Here is a 15,740-nt window from a genome sequence, read left to right as displayed (position 1 = left end):
GTCCCTCTGGCACTTGTGGCAGCAGGACCTGCCAGCAGCACCAGCACCAGAACCACCAGCACCAGTAGCTCCAGCAGCACCAGCAGCACCAGCACCACCAGCAGCACCAGCAGCACCAGCACCACCAGCAGCTCCAGCACCACCAGCAGCTCCAGCACCACCAGTAGCTCCAGCAGCTCCAGCACCACCAGCAGCTCCAGCAGCACCAGCAGCTCCAGCAGCACCAGCAGCACCAGCAGCACCACCAGTAGCTCCAGCAGCACCAGCACCAGAACCACCAGCACCAGCAGCACCAGCAGCACCAGCAGCACCACCAGTAGCTCCAGCAGCACCAGCACCAGAACCACCAGCAGCTCCAGCAGCACCAGCAGCACCAGCAGCACCAGCACCAGCACCACCAGCACCACCAGCAGCACCAGCAGCTCCAGCAGCACCAGCAGCACCAGCACCACCAGCACCAGCACCACCAGCAGCTCCAGCAGCACCAGCAGCACCAGCAGCACCAGCAGCACCAGCAGCTCTGCTCCAGAGCCATCCGAGATGCTGATCTCTCCTGCTGGCAGCTCCCGGAGCCCTCAGCACCAGGGAAGGCTCTGCAGCACACACAGGTCACTGCTGAGGAGATAATTGCCCAGCAACCCTCACTCTTCTTCGCCTCTCTGGCTCAAAAATCATCTCCACAAACGACTTTCAACTCTTTGTCCTCCCAGCAGCAGTGACCGGGACAAACGATGCTCTCCGGGTGGATGTTTTGCCCCTGAACCCTTCAGGAATGAAAGGAAAATGCTGATTCTGTCCCATATCTCCTTTTTCTCCCTGAGGTTTGATTTATCCCTGGCTATTGATTGGATTGGAGCTGGGAAATTCCTGCCTGATGTGCCTGGGGAATAGAGAGCCAGGGATTTGTGCTGCTGATCCCAGCACTGCTCCAGGTGCAGTTCTGGGAGCTGCCAGCACCCTCTGGCCTCCCATCCCACCCCAATCCTAAAAACTGGGAAGCACGGACCAATCCATGTATAGTCATGTCGAGTGACAGGGAATTACAGGATCCATCTGTCTGCAGCAAAGCCAATTCCCTCTGGAGCATATAAAATTAACTTTTTTTTGTTTGTTTTGTAATGTTGCTCTCTCTTTTTTTTTTTTTTTTACTACGGCCACAACTTTCAGAATTGTCTGCGAGTGGGACAAGGAGAGGACAAGGACAGGGAGAGAGGAGATATTAATCTGGACAGGGATCAGGCAGGAGTGAAAACTCCTGGGAAAGTGGTCTCCTGGCCCATCCTCCCTGCTCTAAAAAAGCTTTGCCACTGATGCTCTGAGGCCTGTGCACTGTGTTTTTCCCAAATTGGGAGTCAGGCTGTCTTTAGGGCTGTAAACCAGACAGTGCAAACAAAAATAGAGTTTGAAAAAGAATGTGAGCAGGGATGCCAAACCTCCCTCATTTCCAAGAGTCTCGCTCCTCTCACATCAGCTTTCCATCCTAAAAAAGCATCCCCATCCTGGAACACAAACCCCAGGAGCAGCTTTCAAGGTGACATTTTCCACTTCATTCATAATTCTGGGACATCTCGCTGTCCCAGGTGGAGAATCCTGGTGAAAACCTGAGGAAAATCCATGGCTGGGTTGGCAGCGGTGGGGAATGGGGGAAGGAACTGCATTGCCACCCTAAGCATCTTTAATCCACACCTGGCTGGTCTTTCCATGCCTTCACAAGGTTTTTCTCAGTTAAATCTGCTTCAGAGGTGCAAGGCTCTGTTCCCATTCCTGATTTTATCGTTACTTGCAGTAGCTCGAAGTCACTAAAATTGGAAAAGGTCATCAAAACATCACTAACCCACACCATGAAATGCCACATCCAGTGATTTTTGCCAGTATTTCCAGGGATGGTGAACCCACCTCTGTCCTGGGCAGCCCCTTCCAGTGTTTAACCCCTCTTCCAGCGAGGAAATATTTCCTAAATTCCCGCTGACACATCTGGCTGGCACAGAGCAATCCTTGTCCCAGGGAACAAAAAATCCCAGGCAACAAAAATGGAAGCAGAAACATCCTCAGCTGATGCTACACCAGCAGCTCCACCCCTCCTGTCTCAATCCAAACCACTCCTTGCTTCCCAAGGTGCCAAAATTTTCCTTCCCCAGCCTTTCAAAATTCCCTCTCTGCTCTCCCTGCTTTTCCTGGAGGAACCTGGGAGCTGCTGCCTGGGGCATGGTGACATCTCTGGGGTCCCTGATCACAGGAGCTGCTCCTGGAACTCTCCCCTTGTCACCATCCCACCGAGGGGATGTGGATTTGCACACGTTCCTGTGGAATTCTGGCACTGGTTGGGATTTGCACACATTCCTGGTGGAATTCTGGCACTGGCTGGGATTTGCACACATTCCTGGTGGAATTCTGGCACTGGCTGGGATTTGCACACATTCCTGGTGGAATTCTGGCACTGGCTGGGATTTGCACACATTCCTGGTGGAATTCTGGCACTGGCTGGGATTTGCACACATTCCTGGTGGAATGTAGCTGCCAGCAGCACTCTGCTCTCATGCTGCAGGCTGGACCCCGCTCAGTTTATTTTACCTTGATCTGAAACTCAAAAATCCCGGCTGCAGCTGCTACCCCAAGGGTTTGGAGCAGGGTTTGTGTGGGATCAGGATGGGAAAATCACACCTGGGGGGGATCCTGTGGGACTGAGCACATGCCAGTCTGCAGGCAGCAGGGAAAGCTGTCACTGTCACCTGCCTGCGACCGAAATGCCAATCCCTCACCAGAGAGAACAACCGAAGGCACAAGAGAGGGGAAACAACCGCTGCAGGCTGAGGGAAACGTGCCTGCAGCTCCACAGGGAATATCCCGATATTCCCACGGCTCACGAGCACATCCAGAGGAAGCAGCTCTGGCTGGAAGCCCCCGCTGCTCTGGCTGTACCCGGGGTGCCAGTGCTGGGTGAGTGATGACCTCAGCCCTGCCCTGCTGAGGTGCTGCTCCTGCCTGCTCCAAACCCCAGGAATAGAAGGATCTCTGGGATCTCTTTCCCTTATATAGTAAAAAAAAATATACCAAGAGAAGGAAAACAGAGCAGGGGAGGAGCCCTTAAATTGGAGAAGAGGGGGAGAGAGGAGGCTTTGTGTGGTTTATCCACGACAATGATCCAGCAAGGAGCCAGGACACCTGGATTTTCCCAGTTCCTTCTATCCTGCCTCTGATCCCTGATTCCCTCCGAGGTGGGAACGACACCCTCCGGGTGGAAATGTCCCCCTGGGAGCTGCTGCTGGCTCTGCTCAGGGCGGGATCCCCAACCTGGTGCTGACCTGACAGAAAAAGGGCCTGGATGTGCAATAAAAACACCCTGGGGCACAAAAGATGGAAAAGCATCCCTTTCTTCCCAAAGCTCCCCAGGAAAAGCCTTTCCCTGAGGTGCAGACACAACTCAGTTTATCCACAAGTTGTGGAAAAAGCTGGATTTCCATCACTGGTGTGTTGTCCACTGATCCAACCAATGCTTGGGGACAGTTGTCCCCTCCCTGCTGGGACCTTGGAGAGGGAGCAGGGAAGGGAGGGCTTGGAATGCAGCTGGCACAGCCCAAACACAAAGCACAGCACTCCTGGGGGCAGGATGGGTCTCACACCATCCATACAACAACCACCAACACGCTGGGTTGGATTCCCACACCCCAGGCTGGGCGGGGGGAATCAGTTTTCCTCAAATCCTGCCAGCGGGTGAGTCTTTAAAATCGGATCCTGCAAAGAATCTGGAAGAGGGAACAAGTTTTGCCAGCTGAAAGCGTGGATCACAGCTCAGGGTAATGTTTTTATTGACTCGCAACTCAAAAGGAATTTCAGCAATTTGCTTCAAACACTGCTGAAAAATTCTGCTCTGCTTTCTGAGTAAGTGCTGAGCTTCCCATGCCAAACCAATTTTTCAAGCCAAAATTGGCAAACACTAGAACAGGACGTCACTGCTGAAGCGAGCGCTACCTTCGCTCACACAGAAGGACTTTTACTCCAGAATAATAAAATGTTCTACTCAAAATCAACACTCCTCTCACTCTGACAAGCCACGGACCACTGGGTGCCCCTCAAGGTCAGCTCCAAGCTGCTCCCAACGAAACACGCCATGGATGAGGGATCAGAAAAGCAATTAAAAGCTCTTTGAACAGCAATAGCTTGGAACAAATACTAATTTGTACTTCTCTGCTGAAGAGAGAATATAAAAAAAGACGTTTCTAGTGCCATTTGATGCAAATGGAGCCTTTTATGTGGAATCATTACAAGTATCAACAGCTCCTTCAGAGAATTCTTCTGGGAAGTCAAGTGGGGGGCTCATGGATCATTTCCCTCTGCAGGGATAACTCCAGCACCTCCCCTGGGCAAATGAAGGGCTCCGTCCTTCTCCTGGATACCCACAGAGCTGGGAATCCAGGCAGGCTGAAGGAGCAGCAGTTATTTCCTCAGAGCACTCAGCTGACTCTGGTGCAAAAAAGGAATCGGTTTTCCATGGCAGAGAAGCACTTGGAAACATCCTGGAATAGGATCCCTGTGGCAGGAATCCCAACCCAGCATCCCAAAGGTGATGCCTTTGGAGTGCCCTGTTCCCTGCTCAGTGCTGCAGTGCCGTGGCACATTCTCAGATCCTCTGGAGAGTTGTCAGCTGCAATGAATGCAGAACAAAACTCATCCAATGTTCTGAAATTGCCTGGAAGATTAATGCAAGGATTGCCTCCTCCTTTGTACTTGGCTCTCCTCATCCATGGGAGCGCTCGTTGTGCTGGGGATGGATGGATTAATAAATTAATAAATAAACACAGCACAGGAAGGGGAAAAAAACAAAAAAAAAAACAAAACAAAAAACAAAAAAACCCCCAAAAACAGGGACCCCACAGCAGGTAGTTAACCTTTGAAATCCAAGCTGTGCTGTTGCTAGTGAACAGCACCCTGGAACCTCTGAATTCCCTGCCATGTCCCAGGTGGAGCTGGCTGTGAACCCTGTGGATGTGCCAAGCAGGATCTGACTGCTCCTAACACCTGGAATGCCAAGGAAACATCTCCCATCAGCAACTGCCTGGATCTCCTGCTGCCAGGACAGCAGGGTCAGCTCTGCAGAGCAGCTCTGGCCTCTCCTCACCTTCCTCCAGGATGCCCTGGAGGGAATGCCAAGGTTTGGAACAATGGTTTGGAATCTGTTAGGAAGAGATTCTCCCCTGGGAGGGTGGGGAGGCCCTGGCACAGATTCCCAGAGAATCTGGATCCCTGGAAGTGTCCAAGGCCAGGCTGGATGAGGCTTGGAGCAGCCTGGGGTAGTGGAAGGTGTCCCTGCCATGGCAGTGGGGGAATGAGACGATGATGATGGTTCAAGTCCCTTCCAACATTCCGTGATTCCATAACTCCAGTAAAGGGGGGTGGTGCCATTTGGCCAGGTGAGCAGACTGGTGGGAATTTCACATTCCTGTAAAAACACAGACTGAAGTCCTGGGGGTGGGCCTTGGATGTGGACAGGGCTCTCTTTGTCTGAAGGCAGCACAACCTCAGCTCCTCCCGATCCCTGCTCTCCGTGACAGGGACAGCATCCAGGGAATGGGATGAAGCTGTCACAGGAGGGATTTAGGCTGGATTTTAGGGAAAGGCTCTTCCCCAGAGGGTGCTGGGAATGTTGACATTCCCGAGGCTGCCAGAGCTCCAGGAGTGTTTGGACAGCACTGCCAGGGATGCCCAGGGTGGGATTTTTGGGATGTCTGTGCAGGACTGGATGATCCTTGTGAGTCTCTCTGAACTCGGGGTGTTCTGTGATTCCTAAAAGACAAATCCCAGAAGCCTGGTGGGTTTTGCCTCCAGCCTGGCACCTTCCAGCCACGATTCCCTCATCCACGAGAGCTGGACAATGATGCTCCACCGCCTCAAGAGGGCTCCGTGAGACTTCTCTGCAGAGCTCTGCTCGTCCCAGGATGAGGGCAGCGGTTCCAGCAGCACCAGCCCTGCTCCATCTCCCTCCCCATGGATTGAGAACCCTCCCACCCTTCCCGCACACACGGAGATGATGCTTTGGCTCTGATCAGCTCAGATAAAAATCTGTTTTCTGTGTCCATCTATCTGCAAAGCCACTGGCGACTACGGAGAAGTTGGGAAAAGAAAAAGCAACAAGCCGTGAATAAATTTGATAAAAGGGATTGGGCATTTCCCTATGGACAGTGAGGTTTGGGATGGGATTCCCCGGGGCTGCTGCTCTGGTTTGATAAAACCAGACAACGGGAAAAAAAAAAAAAAAAAAAAAAAAAAAAGGTGGTCAAAATCAAGAGCAGAGAAGCTCTGAAGCTGTTTCACTCTGAATAAATGGTGGGACAGGTTTCCTAGAAAAGTTATGGATGTCCCATCCCTGGAAGTGTCCAAGGCCAGGTTGGATGGGGCTTGGAGCAGCCTGGGAGAGTGAAAGATGTCCCTGCCCATGGCAAAGTGTTAGAACTGGATGACCTTTAAAATTCCAAACCATTCCAGGATTCTGTGGTTGTGTATTGCAGGGATTCAGGGCCCAGCAGAGCCCTTCCCAGCTGGCACAGAGCACAGACTTCCCTGGATTCCCTAAAAACTGCTCTTGGACTAACATGGAGCAGCTTGGTGGGAGCAAGGAAAACAGGAGAGCTCCAGAGCAGCTCCTAAATCCTCTGAACTTGGGGAATGGCCACTGGATTTGGGAGAATGGAGAAGACAACGCTGGCAACACCCACACCTGGAGAGCCTGGAGAGGCTCAGAAATTCCCCCCTGGAATACTCCGGGATGCTGGGCAGCACCCAGAAAACTGTGATCCCACTGTTCTTCCTGTCAGGCTGGTGGTCCCAAAGGGAGCCCTGTGGGTCTGGGACACTTTGCCCAGACACCTCCTCCAGCCCCACCCCGAGCCTTGCAGCCAATTCCCACACGAGGGGGGAGCTCCCAAATCACCCCACTTCGCCCACAGATTTTTGTGCCAAATTTGGGAAATCTGATCCATTTTTTTTTCTCTTGTATTTGGACAGTGCCTCAGCCCCCGGGACACCTCCGGGGTGAGGTGGTACCAAGCTGGGCTCTGCCCCAGGCACGTGGAAGAACTTTTCCAGGTTTCACTTCCAAATTCCTCCCTTTTTTTTTTTTTTTATTGGGCAGTGCCTGCAAGCAGAGCTGGCAGGAATCTGACGCTCCTCAGCCAAAAAAGCTTCGGAATCTTTATTGCCACTGGCTTTGAGATGCCCTAAAGCCAAGCTTTTACAAGGTAAAATCCAATAAAAGCCAGCCAGCTACAGCTCTCCTTTGTTAGCAGCGAGGCTGTAATTATCCCAATCTGCCTTTATGGGACTGATCGGGGACACACTCCATGTGATCCCTGGATTTTCTCCCTGCTGCCTGCCTCAGGTTTTCCCCCAGCTCCCATCACAGCAAAAAATCCAAGGGCTGACAAAGCTGTATCCACCTGACAAAAGAGTATCCATGCAGAAATGAGGGATGAGTGGCCTATTCAGAAGCCACTGACAAGGTGTATTTCCCAATTTTAGAACTTCCCGTGGAACAACGAAGCAGGATTCGTCAGGGAGCTGACAGGGACAGCTCAATCCCTGCTGGATTTGGACACTTTGCTGTAATTCTGATTTGTCATTGCATGGCTGAGCTGGTTTTAGCTGAGTCCTGTGTTTTTGTTTTTTGAAAGAAAATAAGTCTCAGCCTAAAATAGGGAAGTGGGGAGGGGGGGGGGGGGTGTTAAAGCACAGAAGTGGAGAGAAAATGAAGTAGCAGCACTCCAGAGGGTTTTTTGCCATGACAAGCAGCAGTGCTTAATCCTGGGAAATTATGGAAAAGGAACTGCAAAGCCTCTTGTTCTGCCTTTGGGCTTTAAAAATAACCCTGACCTGGTCATGACCCTGCAGGGAAGGTTTTGAGGGAGCACTGGATGCCTTTGATCCCAGAAAAAACAGATCCTGGCCTCGCTGGGATGCGTTTCCTGCACCTGACACAGAGGTGACAAGAAATTCCTGAGCGCGCGTTGAGAAAACAGAGGAAAATCCCCAATTTTTCCAAGAAAGAGAAGCCCAGAAGAACAGAACTTAGCCAGGGTGACCAAGTGGAGATGCTCCCATGTCTCAGTCCCAAGCTGTCCTCAGGTCCAGCACCCCTTCCTGCCATCCCAGCACTGGGAAGAACGGCACCATTCCTCTTCCTTCCCTCCAAACACTTCAATAAAGTCCTACCCATACCCTGTGAGAGCAAATTAAAGGTTTTGGAGCCTTCAGGGACACCCTAATTTCTTTTTCTTTGTTGCTTTTAGTATTGCCTGATAGTTTAAGTCTTATTTGAAGGTCCAGATCAAAGAAGAAATTTCTGCCTGGGTTATCTCCAGCACAACCATCATACCAAAGGCATTTCCGCCACAAAAACTCCTCTTTGTATCAATAATCCCCAACCAGCTTAGCAGACACATCCAACATTTCAGCTCTGTACACCCCAGCAGCACTTCAAGTTGTCCCACACCCCAAATACTTCTCCTGCTCCTCACGGGATCATCTCCAGCCCCATTTCCAACAACACAAATCCTCATTCCTCCTCACATCACCCCAAAAGCCACCCCTCGGGGAGCACCCAAAGCCCCGAGGCAGCTCACCTGCTCGTGGTACTCGATGCCCATGCTGAGGGTGTTGATGAGGATGGCGATCATGATCCCGCGGTTGAAGTATTTGCTCTCCACGATCCTCTTGAGTTTGGTGCCGAACGCCTTCCAGAGCTTCATCACCTTGTTCCTCTCCTTGGCTTTCTTCTTCTTCCTCCTCCTCCTGCCCCGCTGCTGCTGGAGCTGGTCCCGGTGGTCGCCGTGCCGCAGGTCCTGCGTGAACTCGTAGACGCCGTTGCTGTCGGAGTCGCCGTTGCTGTCGGAGTCGCTGAGGGCGAACTCGGGGTCGTCCAGGAGGGTGGCACAGAAGGGACAATCCTGCAGCTCGCAGCTCAGCCCGGGGCCAGCGGGGCTGGGCAGAGCCCCGGCTGAGCTCAGCCCCGACAGACGGCTGGGGGTGCGGCGGAGACCTGCGGGGAAAGGGCAGGGTGAGGCAGGAGGGACACGGAGGGACACCGAGGGACATTGAGGGACATTGAGGGACACTGAGGGACATTGAGGGACACTGAGGGACAATGAAGGACAATGAGGGACACGGAGGGACACCGAGGGACATTGAGGGACACCGAGGGACACTGAGGGACACCGAGGGACATTGAGAGAGCTGAAGGACACTGAAGGACACTGAGAGAGCTGAGGGACACTGAGGGACACTGAAGGACATTGAGGGACATTGAGGGACAGCGAGGGACACTGAGGAACATTGATGGACACCAGTGAGAGCCACCACACACCGAGAGCCACTGTGGGCCAGGAGCTGCTGCAAGACACCACTGAGAGACACTGTGCACCAAAGCCACCTTGAGCAACCAAAAGCCACCAAGAGCCACCAAGAGCTACCATATGTCAAGGTGAAGTCATTCCCCCTTGTCCTGCTGTTCCCTGGAGCAGAGCCCGATCCCCCCGGCTGTCCCCTCCTGTCAGGAGTTGTGCAGAGCCACCAATCCCCCCTGAGCCTCCTTTTCTCCAGCCTGAGCCCCCGCAACTGCTCCTTACAGGAATTATTCTCCAAACCCTAAAAACACCTTCCATCCACCCATCTATCCTTCCAAGCAGCTCTGGCTTGGCCTCATTTCCCCCTCGTGGTCCCTTTTCCCACCCTCTGTCCCCTCCATGGGCTCTCCATGGAGTGTGGCCCTCATTTTGTGTCCCGGGCTGAGGGAAGAGTCACCAGCCCATTGCTCCCTTTCCATTATTCCTGATTATCCCTGAGCAGGCTCCCATCATTAGCGATCTCAGAGCGCTGTCAAGCTGTTCCACCCAATTTAGCCACTGCTACCATTTAGCTCCTAATGAGGAGGGAGAGGGAGAAGGGACCAAAGGTGGCTGCAGACCACGGATCACAGCTCGGGGAGTCACGGAGTCCCCTCAGTCTCCTTCAACCTTTAATAAAGCTCAGGTGGATTCGCTCCCTGAGGCACAGGGGGGTTTAAAATCAAACACATTTTGTGGTGTGAGGAGAAATGCTGGTTGTTCTGAAGCCAGGGAACGGAAGGACAGGGACAAGAGTAACTGGGATGATTTGGGTGGAACGGCACCCAGAGTTTATTTCCTCATATTTAGGAATCCAATCCTTAAATTCCCTCATATTTAGGAACTTTATTCTCAGTGTCCTTATATTTAGGAACCAGATATTAACAGCAGGGAAAACCTCCAGCATGAGCATGGGATCCTTCCCACCAAATTCCATTTAAGCATCAATTCCTTGAGATTCAGGGATGTAAGGCAAAGGGACAACTTTGCCCTCTCACAGAACCATGGAAAAGACCTCTAAGCTCACCAAGTCCATTAAACCACATCCACGTTGTCCCTGTCTGGAGGTGGGATGGCGACCACTCGGATCAATTTTGGGGAGCCCAGGCTAAAAGCAGCGGCTGGTCCTGGCTCTGAGCCCTGGAGCTTGGAGCTCACCCAGCAGGAATGCTGATTCCAACCGAGCCAACGCATCCCTGCGCCGGGAAACTGGGATGTGACAAGAGTCAGAACACATTTTCCTTGCCTGAACGTCACATGGGTATCAGTGGCCTTCAGAATGGCCTTGGAGGACGAGCCTGGCTCCCGGGCATTGCGTCAGGGCCACCGTGAGGATTGGGAATGTTTTGCCCCTTGCGAGGTGCTCCTGCTCAGGACTGAGCCAAGGGGGAAAGCTCAGCCCAGCCCCGGGAGCAGCACAGGGAGGGGGTTTGCCAGATGGTTTTCAATGCTATCAAAGTGTTAAAAATGATATGGAAAGCCCTGGCGCCGCCAGATGTCTTCAAAATACCAGAGTCTCCTTGGCTGCCTGCTAAAATAACCTCCAGCATTGCAGGGCACGGGAACACGGGGAACAGGCTGTACTCGGAGCTCTTCAAATCCACAACAAAAGAGGCAGGAGAATGCTCTCTCCCAGCACTGCATCCTTCCCAGCAGACACCGACCTCGCCTCCAGCTGGGGCTGGGAGAGCCCGGGCTGTTAATGCTCCTTAAAGCTCTCAATTATCACTTCTGTGCTCTCCTTGCACAAGTCTTGCACTGAACGAGCTCTGCTTGTTGACTTGGGAGAAGAGACAGAGAATTAAAGGCTCTTTGTTCGCCCCCAGAAAGGCTGAGGGAGGGTTGGGAGAGCTTGGGATTCTTCCTCACGGCTCCTTTGCTGAGTTTTAGGGATGGAGAAATGGGAATTGGGGGCTGTGCCTGGCAGAGCTCCTCCCTGGCACTTAAAGATCATCCCAAAGCCTGGATGTCATCTCCAGCACACCTGGAATCACCTCCAGCACATCTGGAAATCACATCCAACACATCTGGAAGTCACCTCCAGCACTCCTGGTGCAAAACTGACCCTGCAGGAGTGGCTGAGTGGGAAGAAGGGCCTGGAAAGAGCCAGGCCCATGGAAGGGAAGAGCTGGGCACTCCCAGGGTCTCCAGGTCTGTCCTGAATCCCTTCCCAGCCCAGGGGGATGGAGGAGCAGCCTCTCTCCACCTCCCAGCCCTTCCCAGCTGTGAGCACACTTCTGCAAGAGACAAAACAATTCCAGGAGATTTGTTTAAAGCATTTTGGCATCCTCTGGGCTGAAATCCCTCTGTGGAAAGAGGACACTGTAATTGCATTATTAATGACAACTCAATCTAATCCCAGCTTTCAAAGAACCACCCCAGGCTAAGGGAAGATCTCCTAAATCACTGAATTGGCTCAGGGATGTCACAGTTGGGACCGAGATTTGGGCCTTTCTTCTTCTAAAAAGGACCCCAGCAGCAGGCAGGAGGATCCAAACTCTGACTTCAACAGCTCTCCAGCTCCTTTCTTTCCCAGTTCCAGACTTCTGCAGAGCTTGGGGTTTTTTATTTAATCTCGAGGTAAAAACGCATTCTCCCAAAAACCTTCATTAATTTGCACAGCTAAGGATGAAGCAGTGATTTATAAAAAGTCCTTGCTGAACAACAGAACTGTTGGCAGTAACCTTGCCCCTCCCCGTGCCAAGCTCCCAAGTGTTCGGAAGCGTCTGCCCGAGGCACTTTCTATAAACAATCCACTTTTACCCTTTTGTGTGGTCCTTAAAAACAACGAAAATTAACTAAGGCAAGCCACCCAACCTCTCTGTCAAGCAACCTTTCCTCTGCTCCCCCCCTCCTCCCCAATCTAGGCTTGGTATTTTTTCAGCACATCCATCACCAGGGTAAATATTTGTGTCCATGCAGATGCAAATAAACAGTTTTGGAAAACACAGGCATTGAAAAAAACCCAAATGACGAGTTTGGCTTAAAGAGATTAAAAAATAGAAGCTGGATCTTTGTGACTTTTCACTGTTGGAGGGCTTAAGAGTATTTTGCAGCTTTTAGCTCCAGCCACGAGGACTGGAAAAACATTTTATAAAATAGAAATCCAAGTGTTGCGTGTAATCACTGCTCCAGTGGGTGATTTATATGTGAGGGGAGATAAAACCTCACTGACTGTGCTGGGGTGGCTGCAGCTGTGCAGGGAGGATGGGACAGAGGCACTAAAACAGTTCCCCAGAACGCTCCCCAGATTGAATAGAGCCCCAAATCTGCAGGAAAACTCAACCCCAGATTTCTTCTGCACGTAGGGAAAACCTGAGATGCGCAGCTCTGCTCCTACCCTGTCCTCCACACACCCTCTGAGCACTGAACATGCTGCTCCTCCTTGCCATAAAGAAATGCAGAGGCTCCAGGGCCCATCAGAGCAGAACTGGAAGTGTCTGGTTCGAGTTCTTTCAGTGCCTGCCTGCTTTAGATGTCTGAGTTTGCTTTATCTTGCGCTTCTCCCGCAGATTCCACCTGCTCATCCTTTTCGAGGCAGCATCTCCCATCCCCTGGGGGTTCTCTGCATTCACTGGAGGTGTAATCCCAGTGGCTGAAGAGTTCTGGGTTTGGGTGGGAAGAGTGGGAGCACCTCCAGGACGCCACAAAGCACACGAGAGCTCAAATCCTGATTTTGCAACCACAGCAAAGAGGCCTCCAGCAGTGGCCTGGACCATCCATGATGGCAAATCCAAGGATTGACTTGCCCCACCTGTGGCTCCAGCACACTCACAGCAATCCCAACCCTCAGCACCCTGCATTAAAACCCCTACTTTCGAGCCATTCACTCTTCTCCCAGTTACCCCAAACAAAGAAACCCAGCTCGGTTGTCCTTACCATGCTCTCCCACCAGCTGCTGCAGCTTCCCGTATGAATCCAGACCCAAATTCCCTGGGCTGTTCACCACGGCCACCGGAGAATTCCCGTTCTTCTTCGCTTTGGGCAGGGGCGCGGAGCCGCCCTTGCCGCCGGGGGAGGGCAGGATGGTGGGGTAGTTCATGCTGCCGTGGCTGCCCAGCCCGGCCAGTTTGCCACTCCCAGGACCGCCGGTGGCCTTGCAGCCCCCGGGAGGCCCCTCCACGTGACAATCAGCGTGGTAGATGCTGTGCACGGCCTCGGCGGCGTCGGCGCGCGGAGCCGGCGGCCTGGGCGAGGCCGGAGGGGGAAGCATCAGCTGCCGGCCTGGCTTCATCACCTGCAGCTCCAGCTCGCAGATCTCGGGGTTGGCCCGAGGGCCCCGCGGGCTCCCGTTGCTGATGTGGTAGTGGTGGTGGTGGTGGTGGTGGTGGTGGTGGATCAGGTGGTGGATGGAGGTGATTCTCCTCCTGCTCCGCTGGCTCTGCCCGCCGCCGCTGTTGGGGTTGACTTTTTTCCGGCGTTTGCTCTGCCAGTTGTTGTAGAGGCGGATCGTCCTTCTCTTCACCTTCCTGAAGATGTGGGAGATGTACTTGAGCAGCTCCTCGTAGCAGCTGCCCGGCTCCGAGAAGCTGGCGATGGTGCTGTCGTTGGACAGGTAGCGCGCGCGCTGCTCCTGCATCAGCTGGTTCTCCCGCTGCTTGGTCTCCGAAAACTGGGTGGCGATCACCACCAAGCACAGGTTAATCATGAAGAAGGAGCCAACCTGGGGAGGAAACGAGAAGGAGTCAGCAGGGATGGAGGGAAGTGAGGGAAGCTCCTCACCGCCGCACGCGGTTCGCAGCAATCCCGGGATTTCCAAACGTGCCAGATCCCAGGCTCTGCTCACCAAATGTGCTGTCAGTGTGTGCCTGAGCTGCTAAATTTGCTCTGAACCATGATCAGTTTATTTTAGCAACAGCTTCCTCTCCCTCTCCCTCTCCTCGTGTAGGAATCACACACAGCCCCCAGCACATCATTTCTTTGGACATTCACAGAATCACAGAATGAACCAGCTTGGAAAAGACCTTTGAGACCACAGAGTACAGCCCATGACCCAACACCTCCTCACCAATTAACCACGGCACGTCCAGTGTTTTTTTAAACACATCCATGGATAGTGATTCCACCCCCTCCCTGGGCAGGGGATTCCAGTGCCCAATCACTCTTTCAGTGAAGAAATTTCCTGAAATTTGGGCAACAACCTGCAGGGAAAGATGATTTCAAGTCCAATCTGTGCTGGTTTAAAACACCTTCTCTTCTCTTCTCTTCTCTTCTCTTCTCTTCTCTTCTCTTCTCTTCTCTTCTCTTCTCTTCTCTTCTCTTCTCTTCTCTTCTCTTCTCTTCTCTTCTCTTCTCTTCTCTTCTCTTCTCTTCTCTTCTCTTCTCTTCTCTTCTCTTCTCTTCTCTTCTCATTTCATGCCCCAAAAGAGTGTGAAATCATTTTGGGGGTATGGTCAGGGCCCGTGGATCTGTGACCTTGTGCTCCTGAGACTCCCTGGCACAGAAAAGCATCTCCAGGACACTCCTGAGTGCTCCAGAGGGGCTGGTTCAGTGTCTGGGTGAGCTGATGCGCTCTTGGGTGACACCAACTTTTCAAAATGAAGTCCCAAGGACAAAACCTAGAGCTGCATCCTTCCCTCAGCTGTGGAGCCCACAAAGTGATTTTTCACCACTCATGTTCCTAAATCAGCCAAAGGGAAATGTCAAATATTCCCAGCAGGGAATTTCACCCCGAGGGGTGAAAGGGGATTGACCTCAGGGCAGTGCCAGTCTCAGGGCCAGCCCTGGACATGGATGGATTTAATCTGGAATTGTCTGGTGAGTGCTCAGGGAAGCTTTGTGCTCTCCAGAGTGTGATACCAGCCTGGATACTGCCAGAGAAGCAGCAAGGGTGCCTTTCCCAGCTCCAGGTGACTTGGGCAGGAGTCATCTTCTGGCTTTTCCACATGGAGAGAGCAGCTCTTGGAGAGAACGGCTCAGCAGAGTGGAGCTGAACGAGCTCATGGCTCATGGCTACAGCTCAGAAATCCCTGACTGCCCCAGGGCACTCTCACCCAGCTCTGATCCAGGTTTTCCCACTGCTGGTGGGAACTGCTTTGACCCACCCTGACAAGGACAGCGATCCCTGTGAGGACTGTCCAGTCACAAAATCACTTTTAAACAGCTCCGTCCCGTGTCCTGCCTGAAATCTTCAGGGTACCTTCCCCTCCTGCCTTAAATATTTCACTTTTCCACTGCCTGGAGGAGGTTGTGCCTTTTGGAAACCCAGAATCTTCTGGGGATGGACTGGAATCTTCTAGAGACAACCTCCAGCACCTCCAGTGGGTGATATTTTGTTTTTTGGGAATGTGAGAGCTCAGAGAGGTGCACTGCTGCCATGAGAATGATTAATATTTAGAGGGTTCCAGGTGAGGTTTGAGGGCTCTCCAA

The 15,740-nt window shown here is 52.6% G+C and overlaps 1 protein-coding gene across 1 annotated transcript in view; it reads right to left on the bottom strand.

Moving 5' to 3' along the window:
- The window catches only part of CACNA1H (calcium voltage-gated channel subunit alpha1 H), a 160,033-nt gene that overhangs the window by 68,053 nt on the left and 76,240 nt on the right, over positions 1–15,740 (bottom strand). The window contains exons 8-9 of the mRNA XM_062503239.1: positions 13,251–14,034; positions 8,613–9,028 (exon numbers count right to left, since the gene is read on the bottom strand). Coding sequence (XP_062359223.1) covers positions 8,613–9,028; positions 13,251–14,034 — 1,200 coding nt within the window. The remainder of the gene's footprint in view (positions 1–8,612; positions 9,029–13,250; positions 14,035–15,740) is intronic.

This window comes from Cinclus cinclus, chromosome 16 (genome assembly GCF_963662255.1).
Source record: "Cinclus cinclus chromosome 16, bCinCin1.1, whole genome shotgun sequence".
Classification (NCBI taxonomy): Eukaryota; Metazoa; Chordata; class Aves; order Passeriformes; family Cinclidae; genus Cinclus; species Cinclus cinclus.
The sequence above is the reverse complement of the archived record's forward strand: the minus strand, read 5'-3'. Positions and strand labels throughout refer to the sequence as shown.